This window comes from Felis catus, chromosome A2 (assembly GCF_018350175.1).
Source record: "Felis catus isolate Fca126 chromosome A2, F.catus_Fca126_mat1.0, whole genome shotgun sequence".
NCBI lineage: Eukaryota > Metazoa > Chordata > Mammalia > Carnivora > Felidae > Felis > Felis catus.
The window spans coordinates 155570699-155596044 of NC_058369.1; the positions used below are offsets into that span (position 1 = coordinate 155570699).

Below are 25346 nucleotides of genomic sequence, written 5' to 3' on the forward strand. Positions count from 1 at the left end.
AAGCCCACATTCTGGGCACACGAATTTGGTGCCCAGATGGTGCCTGTATTTACAAAAGCCCAGCACACTGACAGGACCTGCAGACACATGGATAAATATTTTGCCTTTCTTCTTAGGCAATATTTGAGTCTTTCAAATTTAATTGCTGTCAAAGACAGGATGCTTGCCTCCCCGAGGCAAAGCAAACAGGGAGGCCTCCAGCGGGGCCTCTCCGGCAGCTTTAGCCCGGCTCTCTGGCTGGTCACCTGCGGTGCCTGTCGGTCAGCTCTTTCCACCTGCCTGCTCTTGCCAAGTGTCGGCTGGCTGGGTGGGCTGGGTGAGGGAGACCACGGGAGGTGGCCGAGGTCTGCCGGGAGCCTGTGGCCACTTGTGGAGTTTGTTTTGAGCCTGAGAGAACCTGATCTGAGCCAAGAAATCAGATACTTTTCTCAGACCTTAGTGATGGGCACCAATCTGGCCATTTCCTGTGGGATCTTGGTTTGTTCAAGTAGTTACTGGTGGTATTCTTGTTACAGTTCTCTACCCTTTATTTTTTCCTCTTGTCTGTCTTCTTAAAAACAAAACAAAAACAAGGGTGCCTGGGTGGCTCAGTCGGTTAAGCGTCTGACTTCGGCTCAGGTCATGATCTCACAGTGTATGGGTTCGAGCCCCACATCGGTCTCTGTGCTGACAGCTCAGAGCCTGGAGCCTGCTTTGGGTTCTGTCTCCCTCTCTCTCTGCCCTTCCCCTGCTCACACTCTGTCTCTCAAAAATAAACACTGAAAAAAATTAAAACAAAAACCGGAAACAAACTGACCTAGTTGCCCCTTGGATTACATTTGCAAAGTGCAGCGAGAGGTTGTTCTGTACATACGTGGTTTTTTTCCTACCTCACTGTGATCAAATAAACCTCTCCTTACGTTGTCTGGAAAGCGAAGAGGTGTTTGCTGTAGACGCAGACAGAGTTCTGCAACAGTGCCCTCCTTTCGTTCATTATATTCTGATTTGCCTTAATTATTTTTGTCCCTTGCACAGAGCAGAAGCAGTTGGATTCCTTGCCCACTGCGGTTTTCCAGAGGGCGCCTGGTATTATTCCTTCCTTCCTTCAGAGCGCATGTTACTGGTGCGCACCCTGTGCCGGGGCCGGGGAGGTAGAGACGAGTGGACGAGACCGGCCCCTGCCCTTGAGGAACTCGTAATCTAGTGGGGGAGTGAGGCGTGTGAACAGATAAATCCCAGCCCGTTCAGTGCCTGCCGCAGGAGGGCAGGAGCGCAGGGAGGAGCGAGGAGGGTCCAGGCTGAACCACTGCTGCTCCTCTGTTCCCAGGCACAGGCTTCCGTGCGAGGCAGGCTTTGCTGAGGAGCTGCCACTTTGGCCACTTCCTACGAGGATTGGGTGTGTATCAGGGGCAGAGTCCTGACGGATATGGGCTCTTCGGGGCAGGGCAGGCCACCTGGCGGGGCCTGCCCTGCCCGAGGAGCGTGAGGTTTATCCTGTGTGTGGGAGAGACCACAGTTTCCTCTCTGGAAGACAGTCCGGGCAGCGGTGTGGAGGGAAGCCCTGGTCAGGAGATTCTGGGTTCTAATCCTGGTGCCGCTATTTCCTGGGGCAAGTCGCCTTATCTTCTTGAGCCTCTATTTTCTCATTTGTGAAATAGGATCATATCCTGCCGATGATAGTAGGAACACTGCGTAACTGGGTGGTATCGAGGATTAAGTAAGGCCACATCCGTAACAGAGTTTTCTGCCATGGGGATGAGTACAGAAGAGGCAGGATTACAAATGGGTTGGGAAGGTTGGCTCCCTCCCAGGGAGGCCGACAGGGCCCAGGCAGCCGCATCTCTATCCCGGGGAGCCTTGTGCACATCTCTTCTGTGTGTGCCACTACACGAGTAGAGTTGGAAACTGTTGGTTTATGTATGAAACCATTGGCAAGCCTTTCCTGCAAGTAAATCTTCAGTAAATGTGGCCGTTTGTTTAGCTGGGTTGTCGTATTCACATAACTACGGTAGAGGGTGAGGGTACAGAGGATGGGCTGGCTTCCAGGGACATTTCTTTCTTTTTATTTTCTATTTTTTAACTTTTTTTCAATGTTTATTTTGGGGGAGGGGCGGTGAGAGAGGGAGGGAGGGAGAGAGAGGCAGAGAGAGAGGGAGACACAGAATCTGAAGCAGGCTCCAGGCTCCAAGCTGTCAGCACAGAGCCTGACATGGGGTTTGAACTCAAGAACCTTGAGATCATGACCTGAGCTGAAGAGAATGCTTAACTGACTGAGCCACCCAGGTGCCCCCCCCCCCTTTTTTAAAGCTTATTTATTTTGAGAGAGAGAAAACACGAGTGGCGGAAGGGCAGAGAGAGGATGGAGAGAGAATCCCAAACGGGCTCCACACTGTCAGGACAGAGCCTAATGTGGGATTTGAACCTATGCATTGTGAGATCGTGACCTCAGCCAGAGTCAGCTGCTCAGCCAACTGAGCCACCCAGATGCCCCTCCACGGACATTTCTGAGGTAGAACTGACAGAATTTGGTGACCAATGAATGTCAGATGGAAGGGGCCCCACTAGAGGTGGGGGGGGGCCATTAGGGATGGCAGGGGGATTTATTATGTGTAGAATGGATGCGAGGTGATGCTATTCGCGGAGACTGTTAGGGAGATTAGAGCATGTGGGTTTAGGTATGAGCGTGACTTGAGGTGGTCTGATAGACCACTTTTCCAAGAGGCATAGCAAGATAGGAAGTTAGGGAAGAAGGAAGACTGGGGATGTGGTCAGGGTGAATGCTGGGGGCATATGCGAGAGACTTCAGGACACTTATAAGCTAAGGGGACAAAGGTGGAGAAAGTGAAAAATTAAAGGAAAAGCATGTACAACACTTTCCCCCCAAATTTGGCTCTTTGAACAGTGTCTGTCCCATTGGGGGCGTGTCTGCCAATAACTGGCAGTTGGGCATTTGGCCAGATATGATTTACGATAAGGCATCGGTTTCACGAGAGGCACCGTCTAAATGATTGCGCTCCACCGACTGCCAGGTTCCCTGCTGACAGTGAGCCGGGGGTCAAGCGATTGAATCACGTGCCACCACTTATAAATTGAAAATCAGTGGGGTGCAAAATGGATTACCATCAAAATCTATTCGGGTGCAAAACCAAATTTTAAAACCGCTAACCTTTAAAAATCCCTTCTTTCCGGATTCTTTGCGATCCTTGACACTGGGTTTTAATATCCCTCAGATATGCAAGCATCAGCCAACATGGCTGCAGGAGACCAAAGGTAGCAAGGAAGGAACTCCTCCAATTGTTCCTTTCTTTGGGAATTTGCAAACGTGGTGGATTTATGAGTGAATACGTTGGTAATTCTGTTAGATTCTCAGAGGCTGTGGTTCTCAAACTTAGGTGCACCACAGAATCACCTGGAGGGCTTCTTAAAATTCAGATCGCAGCTCTACCTTTGGGTTTCCGGTTCAGCAGGTCTAGGGTTGGGTCTGGGAAATTGGATTTCTAGCAAGTTCCCAGAGGATGCCGATGTCCCCGGACCACACTTTGGAACACTCTGCTCCACGATACAGACTTGCTTTGATAATTGACTAGCAAAGCATGCATTGCTAACTTAGCAGTAAAGGTTCTACTGGACCAGGTGTTGAGTGTGTGAAGGAGCCCGATTTTTTTCCAAAACGCTTGAGAAGAAGAGGCTGGTTCAAGGAGATGGACGTTGATTTGAGTGCTTTGTACTCGGAGATGAGGTTAGGACATGGGAGAGAGAAGAGGGAAGAGGCCTCTGTGGCTCACCATTCTGTAAGGTCGTGTGTGCTACAGGCACAGATGACATCATTAAAGCAAAGCCTGTTCTGTATCAGTCTATGGGTACAAAGTGTTACTGTCTCTCTCTCTTTTTTTAAAGTTTATTTATTTTGAGAGAGAGAGAGAGAGCTTGCACAAATGGGGGAGGGGCAGAGAAAGAGGGAGAGAGAATCCCAAGCAGGCTCCATACCCCCAGTGCAGAGCCTGACGTGGGGCTCCACCTCACGAACCAGGAAATCATGACTGAGCTGAAGTTGGTCACTTAACTGGCTGAACAGGCATCCCCGTTACTGGCTCTTGATGCCAAATCTCTTCCCATGACTTGAAAGTTGATTTTTTTAAGGTTAAAAAAATCACGGACACTACTTTCTTAGCAAGCTTCGATTGGCCTAAACTTTGACTCTTCCCATCTCTGAATGATGCCAGAGAGGTATTTTTTTCTGTCTAAATCGATGGTGTTTGACTTCAGTTCTAGTCTCTTAAGAGTGGACCTTACTTTTTGGGGTCAAAGTTACTGCCTTGTCTGAACTATAGGTGTCACCAGGCCCAATATGAAACCAGTTTCTTTCCTCAGGACAGAAAAATGGATCCCAGAAACTGCCCCAGACATGGTTGCCACCTCATTAATGTTTGATTTCCTGTCTCTCTTTGCCAGGAGAAATTGAACGATGCACATACATCAAATACCACTACTCCTCAGCCACCATCCCCAGGAACCTCACTTTCAACATCACGAAGACCATCCGTCAGGATGAGTGGCACGCCCTTCGTAAGTACACCTGAGTTTCTTTCTTTGGTGGTGACCTTTGGAGGTCACGGAGGTTTGGATGCCCATCAACAGCTTGTTCCGGACAGTATGGGTGTACCTCTTAGGCCTGGGGACAGTCTCAGAGCAGGATGGTAATTCCTTAAACTGTCCATGCCTGGGGCTCAGAATTGCCTCAGTTGGTTTTGATTGCATTAGATTTAAAGAGTTTGCTTCTAAAATTAAAAATGAAACCCCCCCAAAACAACCCAAGAAACGAAAAAACAACCAACAGACAATGATTAGTAATCTTATGTCATTACCCAGGTAGATGTTTTAGATTTCACCTACCGAACAAAACCAGCTCCTGGGATCTAACTTCAGCGTGTCTCCGAGTTGCTTGGAGTATTATCATGGCAACCTGTAAAATCCCTCGTGTTATCCTTTCTACCTGGCGAGGCCAGCTGGGGGTTGAATACTGCAAAGCGTTGGCAGTATGCATCTGGGTGGGTTGCCAAGGGGTAGGATCTCGTCCTCAACTTACATGTTTCTGTTTTCCCAAGAATGAGAGGCTTTGGGACCCAGTTCGCATGTGATGACTCAGCAAAGATCAGAATATCTGCCTCCATTGTTTAGGGAGTTGCTTGGTCAGGGACCCTTTGAGACTTAAATCATGATAGGAGGATGGCTTAATGAGCAAACAGTTGCCTATTCTTATTTTTCTGTTCCATGGGGATATCCTGCTTGTCTGTGTCAGGGGTGTTCTCATTTGCTGCTGGCATAGCTCTTCATGGGAACACATTCTTACTATTCTTAAGCTCTGTGCTGCCTCTCTTGAATTTGTCGGTTCTTTCCTATTGCAGTTTCCCCCCCCCCCCCCGCATAATGTCACAAGGCTAAAAAAAGGAGGGTCTTATATTGTTGGTTAAATTGTTTCATCAGCTTAGAAGAAGGGTGAAGACCTCTTTCTTCCCTTCATTGTTGCCTAGTTATTTTTTGCATGCATGGGTTCCACTGGGCATATTCCACTTGTTAGCTTGGCTTTAATCAAACAACCATAGGGAGGTGGGAGAGGCAAGTAAAATTAAACCAGAGCGATGATTCATTGGTTTTGGAGGGGGGGAGGGAAGGAAGGGGAAGATTGTGACCAGGTGTCTGGATGATTATTACTGCCACTGGCCTGAAATGATAGGGAAGGTATCAGTGGCTGGGAAGGCGTTAACAAATTGTTGCCTTCAGGCTTTGACATTGCTAGAGATACTAACCAGAGCATGGGGACAGAGCTAATGTTCCAAGTGCATTCCCATGTACTAGATATTGAGGTAGGCAAATCACATACTTCCTTAATTTTAATGTGAGATTTGCCTTAGAGATACTCATAATCAGGGTTGTTAATTTCTTTTTTGGAGGTAGATACTTATGGGATCAAATACATAAATGACTAAAATGATTGCTTTACCTTGGTCTACTGTAACAGAAGCCCATAGTAGATGTTCAAGATTCGTGATAAGCCTTGTTGAATAACCACTTAAATATCACTTAAGTTATGGGGGTCATAACAGGATCGGAGAAGGAAGAAGTGCTTGGCAAAGCTTCGGTTCATATTTACTCATTCAACCCAAGCTACTGAGTTTTTTTCAATGTACCAGGCACATAGTGGATACTGAGGCCACAGGGAACTCTTCCAAAGAGCTCACATCTGGAGGTGGAGAAAGGCGGGGGAGGGGGAGAGACACATTCACAAAGCAAATAATTACAAGGTTGTGTGATAATTACAATACAGTATAATTGTTTTAAGCAATTAAGGTAGTTTTTCAGCAAGAAGGAGAATTATTTTAGTGTAGATTGCATGGAGGCATTTTGAGGGAAACCCAGAAGGATGCTATTGGCTGCACAGGGTAGATTTCAAATAGATTATCTACCGCAGCATCGCCGAAATTGTCCCATAGTGTTGGCAAAGATGGAGAGAGGAGGTTAATGCTATGGTTTGTGGAACCTTCTCTGAGTCCAGTGTCTCTGGGGTCCTTGTTCCAAAACTGTGTGGTGCCGTTGGGTTCTGCAAATGTAGTGTGCAGCTCATGCTTGTGAACAGATCTATTTTTAACTGATGAAAGCTATCTCAGCAACTGATAGGCAGCAGTTTTTGGCATCCCATGGTGGGTGAAGCGGGAGATCCTCTTTGGTGAGGGATTCATCTGCCTGTTTCACACAGTAGCCTAATGGGCTATTATTAAGCAGGCAGAGAACACTGGCCATTCCTGTCACCGAAGACGGCTATTTTTAGCCAGGGCTGTTTTTAGTTCAGATGTAACATCTGAAGTGGGTGCTGACTATAATTGGCAATGCTGGCATAATGGGGAAGGATAGTTAACGTCAGTTTTAATCTTCAAAGGTCAGGTATTGATACGAGGTGGGAAAAGGGCTCATAAGCCCCCTTTGAAATAAAGTAGAAACTACAAAGACTTGCAACCCCCTACGATCAAGCTTTGGAAATTAAAAAAAAAAAAATCAGACTCTGATTTCCTATTAGAGAGTTCTGTACTCTTTAATACTGCAAATGGGATAAAATAATTTCATTTGATACTAGGTTGGTTATCATTTTGAAATTTGACAACAATATCTTACTTTCTATAACTTTTCTCAGTAGTAGTATTTGACAAAGGCGAGAAATTAAATTTCTTTTTTCTGAAACAACTGGCAAATATTTTGGACTTTGGTTAAACTGAGGTTATGCATTTTTCACTAGGAATTTGCATGTGGTTATCACCCATTGATGTGGGGAATTTTTTTTTTTCAAATAGGAAAACACAATTTGGCTTAAAACTGTGCTGTGGTTTTTGAAGAGTGAACCCCAGCAGTGACAGGCTTAACTGTTTGGCCGAGAGCTCATTGACTTCATGGTCAAGTGAATAGTAGGTGAAAGAATAAAATTATTTGTAGGTCACTAGGCTTATAAATCCAAGTGTAAAGAGATAATAGCCACTGTGGGGAATAAGGGTCAGAGTCCAATGTGTGTGTGTGTGTGTGTGTGTGTGTGTGTGTGTGTGTGTGTGTGTGTGTTTGGGGTGGTGGTCTCTGAGGTTCCAGTGGTGAAGTACTATGTGTGCTTGTCCTTTCCGCCCTGGCCACCTTCCCACCCTGGTCAGACCTCCCCAGGAGAAGGCAGAACTCCTTCTGGAATTGGGACTGTCCCCTTACTCTGCCCAGGCCTGACAGTCCGCCTGGGGCAGCCCACTTGCCCTCCCATCTACCCGCTGCCCTCCCATTAGGTTCCAGTGACACCGAGCGGCGGTTGTCCAGCCCCCATGCACCCTGGGTACACTACACTTCTGATCCAGGTCCTCCTGCCCCCACCCCCCTCAAGGGCTGCAGCAGGACAGCAAATGTCGCCGGGCCAATGAGGATGGGAACAGTGGCTGCAGGAGACGAGGTTGGCATTGCCACTTTCCGGATACTTTGTCTGGTTTTATGTTTCGAATATGACAAAATCAGATTAGCAGTGGTCAGGGAAGGCAGACTGGCACCTTAAAGAGCACTGCTTCCTCTTCTCACTAGAAAATGTCCCCACAGGCTTTTCATGCTCCACAGTTGAGTCTCAGGTTAGAGCCCTTGTCAGGAGAATTATGTGTCCTGCAGCCTCCAGGGGCCCCTGAAGCCATCCCAAGTGGCTTTGCCTTTGCTCTGTGTGCCACTGGCGTCCCTTTGGCATGCCCTCGTGGCCTAGCTGGAGGCCTGCACGTGGCCATTGGCAGGGCAAGGGGAGGTGGCGGGGAGGGGACCCTGGGTGGCCCATGATAGGGCCCTGAGAGCCAGGAGGCTGAGGGAGCAGGGTCTGGGAAGATGTCACTGAGACATCAGTGCTTCTGCAAGAGGGAGCTGGCACAGGGTGGAGCTGCACCAGGCGACCCCGGGGAGGCCGGCGGGTGGCACGAAGGAGGAGCCTGCCTGGGGGATGCAGGGCAGGCGTCCAGCGGAAGTTGTGAGAAGGGTGACCCTTTCTTCCCCTCTGATCTCTGCTTTGCTGCTGCTGAGTTTCCCACCCAGTCTGGGCCCTAGGACTCCTGAGTCTCTGTTCTCGTGTGCTCAGGGTTTTTCATTCCACTTGGGGTTTTCAAGATGGAGCTTTCAGCTCACAGTTGATTGCCCCTGGCAGCCGGAATCAGGGAGCTGGGACTCCACTTCCCTGCAATCAGATCCTTTCCCTTATCTCTCAAGAGGCTAAGAGCCAAGAAAGCTAGAGTTTTTTGTTTTGTTTTGTTTTGTTTTTTTTTTAAGCCTCCTTCTGTCAAGTCTGAAAGTTCAGTTAATTAGATCGGATGGTCACACGGCACATTTCCAGCTGGCCAGGGAGGGAAAGAGAAGGAAGAATGATCTCCGACATCCCCGCTCCCCCATCCTCCTGAGGATGCTCCTTCAACAACACACGAACATGCTCACACAGTAGCTCTGCAGAGTGGGATTGGGAGAAATAAGATCTGTAGTTAAAGAGGGAGGGAGGGAGGGAGAGGAAGGAAGGGCCATAGCGGAGGGAGACAGACAGACAGAGATGGAGCCTGAGACTGTAAAGGAGCAAGGACATTTCAGTGGATGTGCTGAAGGGGAGAAGAAATACAAATACACAAGTGTCTTGTCCAATGTAGACCCTTGAGTGACACAACTGGCTTCCTGTCTCCAAGGCTGCCCATGGCGGGGGGATGGGGTGGGGTCGGAGGGGCCTGTAGCCTAGCTCGGTCTTGCAGGGCCAACCTCCACCCAGGTTGGTATATGGTGAGAAGCTCAGTCTGTCCTGCTGCTCTGGCGTGGATCTCAGGGCAGAGCCCTTAAGTCTGCTTGGCCAAGCCCTACCTGATCCCTCCTCTTGCCTCTTCTACACCCTCTCCTCTTGCCATAATTAGTGCATCCTGCCCCCGGACCCTAGTCTCCCCGCTGCTGCTGCTTGACTCCCTCTTATCATCCCCAGGTCATGCCCACCTCTTGTGCCCTAGGCTGCTTCTTGCTCTTCCCTGCTGGCCTCAGCCTTCTGGACTTGGACTTAGGCTGGCTCCTTGCCTGATGGCACTTGGCTTTTCCTTTCCCAGTGGACTGCCCTGGCAGCTCCTGGACTAGCTTGTTCATCTACCCTCTGGACTTTCCTCCTATTCAGGCTTCTGGGCTCCAAGCTCAGGAGTTCCCTGGATGTCTGGTCCCTCCTTTCCCAGCCATCCCTGGTCACAAGATCAATGTCGTAGACCAAGGGGTTTGGGTTAAAAATAAAACAATGGTAATTATAACAATGACAACTACGTCTTTATTCACATCTGCTGCAATGCCCCTCAGAGAGTGGCTCAAGGTTTCCTCCTAGGAGCCCAGTCTGCATTGTACTGGCTCCTTTGCAGACAAAGTAACCAAGCTAGGGAGAAATGGGCTGCCTAGAGGTCTCACCTTGGCCTTGGAGGAATCTGAGACTTAGAATCCAGGTCTGAACTCCAGCGGACTCCCTCCAGCTATTACTTCCTTTCTGTTTTTGGCTGGTGTTATGTAAAACAGCCTAATGAGGTAAACATCCCAGACGTTAGAAGCTTAGGTCCCCTGCAGCGTCAGCCATTTTCCTTCCCCTGCATCCACATCTGAGCCCAGCCAGTGTGAGGCTCTTACTGTGTGCAGTCTGTTGTGAGCTGCCTTTTGCCTGCAAGACTGGCATCCATGGGGGTCATGACTAGCAAGAAACCATCCCCAGCATTGTGAAGGCTTGTTCGCACAGAAACTTAATCATCAGGGCATCACCGTATGTCACTTGGTATTCTAAAGTCTTTGCTTTTTGCAAACCATCTTTGCCTCCCTGCCCCTCCTAGCCCTTGCAGAGGATGTTGTAAATTTTTGAGGATACCCACAGGCTGCTCTGTGCCTGTCCCCCCCCGCACCCCCCCAGAGCTCCAGTGGTTTTTCTGCAGCAAGCCAGGCAGAGAACACAAACCCCTTCATGTGATCTTGCACTGAGAACCTGCCCTCGTCCTCGTAACTCCTGCCAGAACCCACCTTTCCTTCACGGCCTCCCCTGCCTGTCAAAAATTTGATGAACTTGTTTGTGCTAAGGTGTTCATGTTTTCTTGGATTACTTTTCTAGATAGCATTTTTATTTTTCATAAGACCTAACCCAAAGGAAACAGTGAGGTGGTTAAAAGTAGTATGGAGATACTTAAAATCACGATGCATCTACAGCTGTCAATCCCATCTGCTTAGATGGCTGCCCTGGCTGAGGGTCAGACGGGAATGGAGCGGACAAGGTGAGGGTTTATTTCGCCGTGGCTTTAGGAGGAAGGAAGGAAGGAAGCCTGGAGTAAAAGGTGGGGTAGAGTAAGGTACAAACCTTTCTGTTAAAGATGGGCCAACGATCCATATAGTGAAACAAATCTGAGAACCCTTCTGCTGGTGTAATTGAGGTTTTCAACCACAATTCATCCGAATGTACAGGTTCAAGTTTGTGCTGGGAATTAGTTGGAAGTCTGGCCTAGAGGCATTCTCTCAGCTTCTGCTGACTGGAAGTTGTTTTCTTCCGGCCGAGCATAGTGATAGGGACACCACAAAGGAGATCTGGGCGCCACCCCACTGACTTCACCTCGTCCACTCGTTCATTTACTCATTCAATATTCATGGAGTACCTGTTCTTCGAGAAGGCCCATGTTAGGTGCTGGAGGGGATATTAAAAGGTATTCTGCTTTCCAAATTGGATGATATATTTCCAGGTGCCAAGTTGGCAAGGGATCAGACTGCTTGTTGCTTAATGTTTATTGACTACCCATAGTGTGCAGGCTGATGCTGCTGACGTGCACCCATCATGGGTCCCGAATTCCACACTTAAGTCAGCAAGATTTCATTGTAGAGGGCATAAGAGCAAATTCCAAGCCCCAAGTACCATCCCGTGAAGGCATGGCCCGTTTTTGACAGCAAGGAGAACGCGGGGGATCTAGGATCTGCCTCCTTTGGGGGAGCTGTCCTCGCTGTAGGTGCTGAAAAGAAAGCTCATTAGGGCTTGTGATTCTTCTTTCCAACAGCCAAGACTGTCAGAGCTCACTGTCCAGGCAAGCTGTAACAGGGAGGGGGAGGAACCAAACCAGAAACTGAGTATTCCAGTGTGCAGGGATAGCTCAACAACAGTGAATATGGGTTGGATGAGGTGTGCATGTCTGAGCAGCAGACACTTGCCATTATGGCAGTGGGTCAGTAGGTACGAATACAGTGGGTACTACTTTGGGGGTTCAAGGCTACATGCTTTCTACAGGTCCCACTTCTATAGGAAATCTAGAGCTTTAGTGAGTTAGAATAAGAGAATAACAGGGGTGCCTGCGTGGCTCAGTTGGTTAAGCGTCCGACTTTGACTAGGTCATGATCTCACAGCTTGTGAGTTCGATTCCCGCGTTGGGCTCTGTGCTGACAGCTCAGAGCCTGGAGACTGCTTTGGATTCTGTGTCCCTCTCTCTCTCTCTCTCTGTCCCTCCCCCGCTCAGCTCTGTGTGTGTGTGTGTGTGTGTCTCTCTCTGTCTCTCAAGAATAAATAAACATTAAAAAAATATTTAAGAAATAGAGAATAGTGGTTGAGAAAAACCCACTTTTAAGATCTGGGATACATGGATCAGGGGTACCATGCCTTGAATAAGATAGGACATCATTTTAGTAAGAGCAGCAGTCTCAAACTGTGATGAGGATTGGTCCTGGGCTTTGGGGGTGAGACTGATTCTGAAGATGGTAGGACATGAGGAGGGTATGTGAGAGGCTTCTGGGCATCAGAATGGCTTAGCAGAAAAAGTAATCAAGTTCTGTATTTTGTGGTAAAGGTCCTATGAGAGTCCAGACCAGTGCTACTCAAATGTGGTCCATGGACCATCATCTGTGAACTCCTTAGAATGTGGATTTGTGGGCCCCAGTCCAGGCCTATTGAACTAGGATCTCTGAAGTTTGGGAACTCTTGGTCTGGGGACATGGGTGGGGCTGCAGTGGTCATTGAAAACTCAGGGAAGGACAGAGTAGGAGTGGGCTCTGGATGGGAATCAGGAGAGGAAATGTTGCATCTAGCATAACCTCTCCCACAGAAGCAGGACTTGTAACCTATTTGTGTATTCCTTGTCATTGGTTGATTGATTATAAGAGAGCATGTGTGAATGTGAGTGGGGGAGAGGAGCCAGTGGGAGGAGAGAGAGAATCTCAAGCTGGCTGGTTTGGTTGTTTGTTTGCTTGTTTCTTTACTTATTTATTTAGGCTAAATGTGTGAATGTGAGTGGGGGAGAGGGGCACAGGGAGAAGGAGAGAGAGAATCTCAAGCTGGCTGCACACCGAGCGCAGAGCCTGATCTCAAGACTGTGAGATCATGACCAAGAGTTGGACGCTTAACTGACTGAGCCACCCAGGCGCCCCATTCTTTTTTTATGTATGTATGTCATCTATTTCTAGAGGTGAGGTGTATTTTCTTTGCCCATCTTTCTGTGTTATGTGTTATTAGCATCCTCCTAACATCTAGCCTAAAACCTCTTTGTTGTATCTCCAACGTCCTCTTTCCTTCAGCAACCAACTTCAGGCTCCACTGCAACTCGGGGACACTGGACTGAGTTCTAGCTCTGTCACTGTTTAAGCATATGACCCTGGGCAAACTATGTAAGTGTTTTAAGCCCAATACGCTCATCTGTAAAACAGAGGTAATAATACCTGTCTTGAGAGTTATTATAAAGTTTAAATTAAATGAAATGATTCATGTGAAATCAGTCGGTAACTCTGGGAAGTCTGATACCAAGCAGCATTAGGTGCTATTATTATTGGAATGCGGAGTTGCGTCAGGCATTGAGATCCCCGTAGGATGTGGGGGAAAGGCTCTAAAATGGCATTTTGTGGACTTGGGGGCTTTTCTAATGGACTCTACACAGGCTGTGCGGGTGAATGGATCTGTTGTAGGTTTGCTGTCTGCACAGGTGTATGTGATGGGAGCATCAGGTGTTCACAGTGTGGGAGTAGAAAGTGGCTGAGAGTATTATGTGCTGAATGGCAACAGTGTGGCGTATTGTGAAAGGAATTTCAGAGCAGAAAATCATCCATGTTTGGGATCCTCAGTGGGATACCAGTAGCAGAAGCAGCCCTCTAATTTATCAGTTGTGTCCGATAAGAATGTAGTTTAGACAGTAACAGGAGTCTCTAAAAGAAGATTTACATACTAAGTGTCTAAGAAGTAACATTTTCAGAGCTCTGAAGATAAATACACTGTGAGTGCATTTGTACTGAAATTGTTGAGGGGAGCACGGAAATGATTCTCCTGACTGTTGTAGCCCAGCCCTGCCTCTCAGGGAGGCAACAATTTTCAGTCTGTACTGTGATCAGATGCCTTTCTATGTCTGAAGTGAAAAAATATATCCCCAACGTGGATACTTCCAGAGTGTTGGGGATATTGGGCAAGGAGGAGGGTCTAGAAAAAGGATAGTGATGTGGTTAGGGTTGAGGGGGAGGTGTCATATTCCTATTCTGGAGGAAATATACTCCTTATTTTCAACTCAGTGCCCATTATGGGCTATGGGGTGGTGCTGGCTGTGGTCATGGATTCTGCCATTCTGTGTTATCAACCAAGGAGAAACAAGAATTGCAGGGAGATAGGTTGGCCTTGAAGATAGCTTATAACCTACCAGTTCGGTGAGAGTTGAGTTATAGTTCTGCCTGGCCTGAGTCCCCTTGAGAGTCAGGAATGGGCATGAGAATTGGTAGAAGTGTTCTGTAGCCATGACCATTGGAAGATGATGGAACTTGAATCCTAACAACAGGGGTTTTAGGGAAGCAGTGAGGATCTGAAGTATAAGGTCCATGGAGTGGGCAGAAGGCAAGAACCAGACCCAAAGTGAAGGTAAGGTGGAGTACCTGAGACATTACCTTACCTGAGAAGGTAAGGTAGGGTCACCTGAGACATTATGAAGCACTTCTGAGTCCAAGACTCTGGCATTGCTAATCAAGTCATATTTAGTGATTGGCAGTGTTGGCTGCTGGGACAAACAATCCCCACATTTCTCTGTTCATGAGTAAGAAGAAAGGGTGCATAAATTGATCAGGTTTAAGGACATGCTTTTGGCCATTGTCTTAGTCATGGAGTTACCAGGCTGAGCTAAAGTGTTGGGTCCTCTGATACTATTTTGGAAGCTGACCCCTGCTGGAGTTAGGCTTTGAGGCTGATGTTCTCTGCCACTTGTATTCTTCTTTGACTTTTGCTGATATGGACTCTGACTTGAGCTTGGAGGTCATAGTAGGCCAAGAGACTTGCCTGGTTCTGAGTAATTCAGGCTTACCTAAAGTAGTTCTCCATGGAATTCAGCCTTGCTCATGTAAAACTATAATTCTGTGTGTAGAAGGTAGGAAGTGGAGCTAAGTCTTAGCCAAAAATAACGTGTTACATGTCTTGCTTCCCTCTGTCTCCATATCTATCTTAGGAGTCTTCCATGGAAGGTTGGTATAGACTACAATTAAAACATTCTTAGATTCTTTGTAATTCAGCATTCCAACCAACACTCCATCCAGTAGAATTTCCTGGAATGATGGAAGTGATCTATAAATCTTCATTTCCCAGTATGCTGGTCTTAAGCCACATCTGACTGTTGAGCTCTTGAATTAGGAGTAGTGCAACTAAGCAACTGAATGTCTGTTTAACTTAAATTATCACACATGGCCGGCAGCTACCATATTGGACAAGGTAAATTGTAAACTATTGATTATGAACATTCACACGTTAAAAACAAAACCTTACAGGTTTTCTGTGTGCCCCAGCCATTTTCAGGGGGATAGGAATGCACGTTCCCTCAGGTCACCCAGATCCTTACTTGCCACATTCCCCTTGGGCTCCCAGAAGCCCCAATCACAGAGCTAATTGGGGTGTTTGTAGGCTTTTCTGCTGGTCTGTACAATGTGCAGGTAAAGAGAGGTAGTAGGGAAAGGATCTCATCATTACCCATGCCGAATCTGGGCCAGGTTGTTGCAGGTTGGGTTTCCCAGGAAGATTTTGAGATGGGAGTTTTGCAGGAGGAGGTTCATTAATGAGTGCCCTTAGGGCCCATTTCTGTGGTAAGGAAGGGGACAGAGCCAGGTTTGACCGAGGGAGAAGTCAAGCTATAATGCAGGCCCAGTGACCCCTCCCTCCCAACAGGGCTCTAGTTCTACAAATGGCCCTTCAGTTTTTCCAGAATTGGGTAGAGGTGGCTAAGTCTTATCTTCCCACCCTAGTTACTTCTTGGATGTGGGCTACCATAATAGGGGTAGCTTTGGGCCTGCAGCTCTCTGAGTAATCCCCAGAGGGGCTGACCCCTGATGGCCAATCGCCCTCTCAGAACTGGGGCAATAAATCCTTCCAAGATGGGGGTTCTGGGCAGTGCACATGGTATGTGGTGTGTAGGTGTTTGAAGTGATTCTTTGAGGTTGCCAATGTGCTAACTGAGATTCCAATGGACCATCTCACCCACAGCTGTAGTGGATAAGAGACAGCGGTGCAACTAGAGCCCAGGCCTTTTTGGCTGCAAAATTCATGCCCTTTCCTCACCCCAAGGAGCCCTTACCTTTATTGGACACGTCTACTCACATTCTCTCCTCCCCTCTGTTTTCCCAAGTATGTTTTCTTAATTTCATTATCCTACAGGACAGCCCTACTTCATCCTCTCCTGCTTTCTACCGTCAGTGATACCCTCCCCCCATTACCTAAAGTAAGTGAAGACCCTTCCCCATGAGCCTCCAGACTAGCTACCCCTCCTCGCAAGAGCTCCAGTGTTCAAAAGAAATGAAGAACGCTATTTATTTTCCCCTCTGGTTTTTTTTTTTCCATTTAATTACTGGTATCACAACAGTTTTTTTTTCTATTGCTTTTCATTGTAAATGTATAGTATTTAATCTACATTATGAGTTAAATAGGCTTTTGTGGACTAGCCTAGAAACCCAATCATTTATAACAGACATGACTTCTCTGGAAATGGGTTCTGAATTCTAAATAACTGACTTACAAATGAGGATTTAGCACGGAACTCATTTCAAAGCTGGAGACTGTCTTTCTACTTTCTGGGCGGTTTGCCTCTGAATGGTCTTACCGCCTCCCTTCTTTCTGCATGTCAGGCTGGGTCCCCCGAACCAGACACCCTCAATAGGGTGGCAGGCACAGACTCCTCCTTGGTCTCTTGTTCTCAGTCCATAACCAGCTGTTGATACACAATTAATTAATGCCCCATGGTATGTCTTGTGCAGGCTTATCTAAATCCAGGAACCCAACAGAGAGACCGCAAGCATCCTTGGCCTTGGCATCATTCAGTCTCAGTCCTGCCTCTCAGTTCGCACTGATAAAATAGACTAATTATGTAAGATTTCCCTGAGGCTCTTTGCTTGGGCACCTAGCACCAAATTAGAAATGAGCAGTCAGAGGTGTGTGTGTGTGTGTGTGTGTGTGTGTGTGTGTGTGTGTGTCCATCCTTCTGAGGCTGAGAGACTACTGAACAAGGGTGTGGGTGTGGAGGTGACCCCACGTGGGATGACATCAGCGTTCGTATTCCACATGCCACCTGACCCACCACCTCACTCCCGGAGCTTCTAGATGCTGCACAGTTGCCAGGGAAACCAGGAAAAGGAGCTGTACATAAGCTGTCTCCCAGAGCTCAGGGCACATCCTCTTGGGGGTATAGCAGAAGGAAGGGCGTGTTCCTTCAGGCCCTGAGTTGAAGGGAAATGCCGACTTGAAGCCAGCACACCCCCTTATGCTGCCCCAGTCTGGTTCTGTCCGTATGTCACCCTAGCGTTGCATTGTGGACTCCCAGCCTGTGCCCTCCCCCATCCCACCTTGCCACCAGCTCCTACCCCAAAGGGATCTTTTCACTTCCTGGAAGTAAAAATTACTTCACATCAGCAAGAGAAGGGACCTCTGATTTATGGTTAAGGGCTGAAATCCAGTTACTGTTTAGCTTGGCAGAGCTAACAGAAATGTGCAGGAAAAAAAAAATTACTAACTCTGTTTCATTTCCTCATTAAGTTGAAAGAGAAGGACCTGGATCCTGAGTGTTTACAGTCCTGGTCAGAGCTTTGAAGCTCTGGTTAATGAAGAGCCATCTTTGCTTGTTCCTGGAATGACCTGGCAGGACCTTCATTCCCAGTGTTGACTGAGGCCTGTGGTATGCACCATGGGGCAGCGAAAGAGAGGCCTTCGAGGGGCCTGCCACCTACTCGAGAACCTAGAACAGTGACGGCAACCTAGGATAGTAAGCACCGGTGCTGTGGGTCGTGGGCAAACAAAATGCTGTTAGCAGTGTTCAGAGGAGGAAAAGACCATCTCAGCCCAGGACAGTGGGTCGGGAATAGTGGCACTTGAAATGGCCCCAAAATATGTCATTCATTAAACTTGAGTTCCTACCATTTCCAGAAACCACTCTAGGCACTAGATGAAAGAAGGTGGTTTCTCCCCTCACAGACCTTGTACTCTGGTGTAATTACTACCCTTGTTGAATGCTTCACATGGGCCCATAGCTGTACTATGGCCCTGGTATGCCATTATTTTTACTTAAATCCCAACTGTCCTATGAGGAGCGTATCTTTTCTATCTGTCTTACAGTTGAGGAAACTGAGGCTTTCTAGAGTTTATGTAACTCATGGTGTGGACGACAGGACTTGAGGATGCCCTAGGAAAGTGATCTATCAATGTGTATGGGATGGATGGAGATGGGTGGCTTCTGACCCTGAGGAAACTTCCGTGATCGTCCGGACCTGATATCTCGTGGTCTGGATAGACTCAGCAGTGGAAATCTGAGACTTGATCAAACAGGAAGTTGAAGCTATCTGTTGAGTTGGTGTGCTTGCGGGGGAGGGGTGAGATTCTGAGGTGTGTGGCAAAGGTCTGAACAAGTTGGTTTCTGACTCATTCCCCGTTAGAATATGGCAGCTGTCTTTATCTCCATGAACATTTATCAGCACTAACTAGGGGCATGGAAAATGGGGAAGGGAGCATTCTTGGAAGCATAGGGAAGAATTAACTGTATTTTGTGGAGCTTACATTTCTCTTTCCATACATGGAAATAAGGCATACTCATTACATTCAAAAGCTAATTCAACTTTGGCATCTAATAAATGCATGAATCCTATCTCTTTGGCCTTGTAGTCTTAAGGCTAACAACCATTTTCATTCTTTTTATTAAGCAAGACCCCTGTGGGGGTCTTCAATGTATAAAAATTAGTTTTCTTATGTATTTGTTATATTTAAATACATTTAAATGTACCAGGCTCTTCAAAATTATTGTCGAGGATGGAATTGTCAACTGCAACCCAATTCACAAATTCACTAATTACTGATGAACTCAGATTTAAGAAGATGGTTAGATTTTCTCATATCTTTTAATTTTAAACACTGGTTTCTCACCTAGAGATCGTAGGCGGGGTGGAATCAATGAGTAGCTATTACTTACTCTCAGAAGATGGGGGTCTTCTGCCTTGCCCAACTGGAGCTGTGAATAATTCACCATGATCCCAGGCTCCTTTTTCCTTCCTTGAGGTTGAGCCCATTAAAATTGCATGATCAGGGGACACTGGCGAGGACGTGATTGGCACCCTCCATATCGGCTGCCAGAAACTTCAACAGAGTCTTAAAACAACCTCAGCTCTCATTCTGGGGAAACTGAGCTGCCACGGGTGGGGGTGGGGGTGGCGATGGCCAACGGGTGAATGAAGAACGTCGGGGAGGAATAGCCAGGTGTCCCCTCTATATGCGGTGGTTTTCCTGAATTCCCCTGACAGTCATCCTGGGGGTACATGGAAATGGAATGCTGTCTCCATGCTCACTATTGATCAACTTAGTCGTTATCGTCGGCCTCGTCATTAAGTATTTATAGTTTACTGTGCACAAGGTAAGTGCTGAACAGATGGGGCCCTCTTCTAGAAGCTTTCCAGGACTACCTAATTCATCTCCTTCAGTGAGATGGGATCTCCAGAGAAAGCATCTATAGCCAATTGGTCACAGTCATTACTATGTTTTTTTTTTTTTTTTGGTGGGGGGGTGGGGGCAGGAAGGGGGTGGGACTTGATGCCACTCTGAAGGATTTTTTCAAATAATTTTGACAAAGGCTGTGGTTCTTTTGAAACATTTTTTTTTTTTTCCTCGTAGCTCAATGTATCACGTTTGTAGGACCGGCTAGGATTCAACTTGGAGGCTGAAAATGGTGGGAACCAAGTGAGACTTTTTAAGTGCCAGGGACTCAGCTCAAGTTTATTTAACAGTTGTCACAGATTGAAACCTAGAGTTAATGCTGGTTAATCTTGAAAGGAGAGAGGAAATCTGAAACAGAGCTTGTCCCCAAGGGTCGTTCTGGGCAGCAAGCATTTGCCCATCATCTGAATCCTTTAAATCTCTGTCGTAATCCTGCCCTGTAACCACCTGCCCAGTCCCTTTTTCTTCCTCATGAAATGAATGTTTACCCCTCCTTCCATTTGATCTCTTTTTATCATCGACTTATTTCATTTCTCCTGATGATCAAAATAAAATATAATAGAAAAATCTGACAGAAAAGTGTAGGAGAGCAGGAAAACCTCATCTAAAATTCCACCACCAAGCAACAAATTGCCTGTCGTGCAAATATCCTTTAACATTTCTTTCCATGATGTAAATAATAGTTTATGTATAATTTTGTATCCTGAGTTTGGTTTATAGTTATAAGCATTTCCTTTTGTCACCAAAACTTGCTATAAGCTCAATTTTAATGGCATAACAGTCTACCATATGAGTACGCATAATTTACTTAACCTTTCCTGTATGGTTAAATGTTTATGTTTTGCTGGTCTGGGGCTGTTAGGATAATACTGTAATGATCATCCTTGTGCATAAATCTTTGACGATAGTTTTGATCATTTGTTTAGGATAAACCAAAACAGGGATCATTGGCTCCAGAGACGCCTGTACTTTTTTTTTAGGGTCTTGATATGTAATGCCAAATTGCTTTGCAGAAAATTCCAGCTGGTTTGATCTTAACCTGAGTTTACCTAGATTGAGAATTCTTTTTTTATTCAAGTATATTCTGATTTGATGAGAAACAGTCACTCATTTTTGAAAATTTCATTTCTGCAATCATGAGAAGGGTTGAATGGTTATTAGCCATTTGTGCTTCTCATTTTTCAAGTTCTGTCTTCATTTTCTTTGTCTTTACTTTCCTATTTTCTTCTTCTTTCCCGTCCAAATTAATCCCTTCAGTACGTGTGCCACTTGGCCAAGGGCTCCTTTTCTAGTCCCTCCCCCCCTTCAACCTGCCACTCCCTCCCCCTCTACCCCTGATTTAATCCTTTGCTTCCTCTTTTAGTGTTTCTTTCTCTGGGCTAAAGAGGTTGACAGCTTCTGGATTGGACGCACAAAGCCCTAATGGGTGCTCAGAAAACGAAGTCCAGTAGCTTAAATGGGTTCGGTAACATTGGCATTTTATGGCTCTTGGAGTCGGTTGATACTTGGGGAAATGCCAAGAGGAATGAAACCTTGTTTTGTTCACATCTGGTATCTCCAGCGCCTAGAGCGGAGCTGGTACGTACAGAGAAGGCAAGGCGCTTGCTTAGTGCGTATTTGTTGAATGAATGGACAGCACTCGTTCAGGTGTGTGGCTGCTTTGCAGTGATTTGGCCAGCCTGACCCACAGCTCTAACTCTGAGCTCAAGGAGAGAACAAAAGGGCTGCGAAGAAAGTTTGGCATTTATCTACATTTTGCAATTTGTACAAAAGTATAGATTTCTTTTCTAGAGGTGATCCGTTAATGTAATCAGCGATTGCAGTTACTCAGAATGTCACAAATTGCTGATGTGTCATATAAATAAACACTTGCTTAGTGAAATAATTCTGCACCCAGTACCAGCCATTTCTTTCTTCCCTTTTTTTTTTTTTTTTTTTTTTTTGGTACGAGACCTGGTACCTCCCTCTTCTGCAGCATCCCCCTCTGGAGACAGAAGCCAGGCCTGCTCCTAGGAGGCAGGAAGAGCCCTTTCAGTCCCTATATATTGGGTGGGAGGCACACAGCGGCTGGTCTCCCACCATCAGGTGGCTGGTGGTGCTTCAGGTCACTGACCACACGCTCTAGTGAGCATTGCTTTTCCATTCAACTTAATTCTTAGTGAAAATAAAAGGAGGAGTGTGAACATAGCACCAGTTAACTCGTGTCAACTTAGGGGACCACCTTCCCGACTTGGTCCTTTTATAACTTCAGTTCCTCCTTCTCCTTCCGGGAAGGTTTCCCCAGCCCTGTGGTGGTCATGGATCTCCAGCTGTCTGCCTTTCACAGTGGGTAGGCCCAGCAGGGGCCCTGAACCTCTTTCTCTGAGGCCCTTGGGGATCCACCAAACCCTGGGAAGCAGCAAGCTGGTCATGGGAACTTCATGGCCTAGTTGAGAAAATTTGGGGAGTTCATCCGGGTACAGCCGTAAGCTGCCCTCCCTTAGAACCAGGGGGAAATAGAGGATGTCCGTTCCCTGGGTTGGAGAGTTCTTCGGTAACTTGGAGGAGAGGGAGGGAGAGAGTGTTGATTCGGGTGCGGTAATCCTGGAGGAGTCCGTCGATTCTGAGATCAGGTCTCAGCCTTCCTCTCTGTCCAGGGTTGGGTGACCCTCCTGCATGTATTGCTCTCAGCACGCTTTCTACTTTCCATTACGGTTGTTTACTGCAGTGCCTCTCTGGGGCAAGGATCACGTCTTACTCATGTTTTAATCCCAGTATTTAGTGTGATGTCTGGCAGACAGTAGGCATGAAGAACATTTAATTAATTAAAAGGAGTTGAGGTGCACCTGGGTGGATCTGTGGGTTGAGCATCCGATTCTTGGTTTGGGCTCAGGTCATGATCTCACAGTTTGTGCTGTCAGCTCAGAACCTGCTTGGGATTCTCTCTCTCTCTCTCCCTCCCTCCCTCCCTCTCCCCCTCCCTCCCTCCCTCTCCCCACTCCCCCTCAAAAATAAACAAATCATATTAAAAAAAGTTGAGGGGCACCTGGGTGGCTCAGTTGGTTAAGCGTCTGACTCTTGATTTCTGCTCAGATTGTGATATCACGGTTCGTGAGTTGAAGCCTCGCATCAGGCTCTGTGCCAACAGCACGGAGGCATTCTCTCTCTCCTTCTCTCTGACCCTCCTGTGCTGTAAATTAATAAAACTTTAAAAAAAAATTAAAAAGGTGAAAAGCATGAGAGTGAAATTGTTGGGGACAGCGTTGGCCTAAAGCATGATGGTGTGGGCTCAGAATTGTGGCGGGTAGATTTGACATTGCTCTCAGCTGGGCAGACTCCGTTCTGAGGAAGAAGTTTTCCTGTTTTCCATATTAACCCTGGAAACGTTTCTCAAGGTGATGGTCCATTGTAGCTTTTGCTCCGTTTCAGGCTGGTCCTTCTCAGCGGTTCCTCTGTGTCTCAGCACAGACAGACGTTGGAAGTTTGACTTGTGGGTTTTGGGATTCCCGTGTCCCCCTGAGTATGTGTTCTGTCAGGGAAGGGTCTTAGCCTCTTGCCACACAGATGCTTCTAGGGAGCTCAGTGTTTGGCAAGCCCGGAACACTTTGACTTAATACCTTTTGCTGGTCAAAAGGATGTTGGGAGTTACACGTATCCCTGTGAGTTCTCCACCGAAAAGTACTTCTCCTTTGTGACAAATTGGCAGAGCTTAGTTCAACTTCTTTGAGTCTTGGTTCACTTCGTGTGCATCTGTGTCTCCCACCTGAAGTATTCCCCAGGGCAGAATTCCCGAATTGTGATCCCAGGGCCACCAGTACCAGGCCCATCTGAGTGGGCTTGCAAAAAAACCCCAAAACAAACTAAATTCTTGCCTTGCCAGTTCAAACTACTGAATCAAAATCATAAGCAGAGTCTAGGACTTGGCATTTTAACCAGCTCTGAAGATTATTCCTATGTGCTGCCTGACGATGGAACAGTCCCCCCCCGCCCCCGCCCAGGGCATAGGGTGTTTGTCTCCTGAGGAGCACTGGTCCCAAGAAATGTCTGGTCTAGATGGCAGCAAGGGGCAGTAACCCTTTCTGCAGCCTGCCTCTTGTGGACCCACAGTTCTGTATGAAGCCTGCAACGTGCATTGTGGGGGTTGAAATATGAATAAGATGCTGCCTCGGTCCTCTGTTACAATTTATGCTGTGTGTATATTCGTACATAAATTACTTCAGTAAAGGGCACACAGGATGAAGTTGGGATGATCTGGTGAGTTTTGGAGGTGGGGGTAGTATTCAAATAGGACCTTGAGGGGAATGGCTAGAACTTCCCAGGCAGATATAGGAAACAAAGACTTTCTAGACCCATGCAGCAGCTTGAGGAAAGTCTTGGAGACATGGAGGCCGGTGAGATGTCTGGGCGGCGGTGGGGAGTCCCGTGTGGCTAGAACGGAGAATGCACAAGGCTTTATGGTGGGAGGAGAGAGGAAGGAGGGGTAAAACTCAGGGACATCAGGGTTTTCTTTGTCCAGTGTAGCCCTGAGACATTTCCATCAGGATCACTTAGGACCACATCCTCGAGACACAAAACCTGGTCCAGCGGTTTGCATGACCATTATATTTCCCCACGCTTGAGTTAAGGAAACCCTTTTGTTCTTCGTGTCATCTCCTACCCTCTGCCCTCAAAATAGTTGTGTGCCATCTGCACTCGGTTCTGTATGGCAGAGCCGAGCCCCGGTGAGAGAGCGGAAGACAGACCGAGAAGAGACCGTGTGGTCAGTTCTGCTTTGTCTCTGCTACTGGAGGGACAGACGTGGGAGGTGAATAATCCAGAACAGTGGGTGATGCAAAAGGCATTTATATTTGGCTTTGAAATGCACGGTGTGATTTCTGGCAGCAGGAGCAACAGATTTACCTTCCTAATTAGGCAAATATTCAAATGAGTTGGCGCTCCCTGAACACATGCCACCCAGTTCCAAGACTGTATAAAAGAAGGCTTACCAATTTTCATTTTAATATTTACATTAATTATGTATTAATATTAATTATTACAATAATGCTGGTTAGACTGTTCTGGAGTGTTTCTGTGCCAAATGGACTTCTAGTTGCACGTCTTCATCTGTGGTTGATTTTTCATGAAGCTGGGAATAACTTCTACCAAATGCAGAATCCTTGGCTAAAGCTTTCTGATTTATTGTGGTCAGAAATATGTTAATAAGGGTTTCTTGGTTGGCACAGAATGCTGGCTTGAAGGATGGTTTCTGTGCCCGCGTGGCAGCGTCCACAGTAGGCTAGAAAAAGCTACTCGTGGTTCTTATTCCCTTTTGAACTTTAGTTTCCAGTAAAGTACAGTCAGATGTAAATTATGCGATGTACTCTCAGCCCATATGTAGACAGAATGGAATTTATAACCATCAGTAAAAGCATTCATTTTTAACTTATTAATTTCATCGTGGAGTTTTATAGATAGTGGTGACATCTGAGCTCATCTAATCAAACTTTATCATTTTAGTAATAAGGAGGCCCAGAGAAACTTAAGGATGTTGAGGATAAAATGCTCAAAGTGTGTGGGGCGCCTGGGTGGCTCAGTTGGTTGAGCGTCTGACTTTGGCTCAGGTCATGATCTCGCGGTTTGTGGGTTTGAGCCCCATGTCAGGCTCTGTGTTACCAGCTCGGAGCCTGGAGTCTGCTTCGGATTCTGTGTCTCCCTCTCTCTCTGCCCCTCCCCTGCTCATTCTCATTCTCTCTCTCTCTCTCAAAAATAAAGATTTAAAAAAATTTAAAAAGTGCTCAAAGTGTTTGTGATGCACAGGCTAGCCAAGGATTAAAAAAAAAAAAAAAATGGTTACCAAAAGCAAAACTCAAAAAACCCTCTAAAACCTCTGAGGTTAATGCCAAGTCGGTTGTCTATGTATTTCAGTCCC

The 25346-nt window shown here is 46.8% G+C and overlaps 1 protein-coding gene across 2 annotated transcripts in view; it reads left to right on the forward strand.

Annotated features, from left to right (window-relative positions):
• Positions 1 to 25346, forward strand: part of TMEM178B (transmembrane protein 178B) — a 359499-nt gene that overhangs the window by 115339 nt on the left and 218814 nt on the right. For both annotated transcript variants that reach the window (XM_003983112.6, XM_045052854.1), the window contains exon 2: positions 4432 to 4545. In XM_003983112.6, the coding sequence (XP_003983161.1) occupies positions 4432 to 4545 (114 nt within the window). The remainder of the gene's footprint in view (positions 1 to 4431; positions 4546 to 25346) is intronic.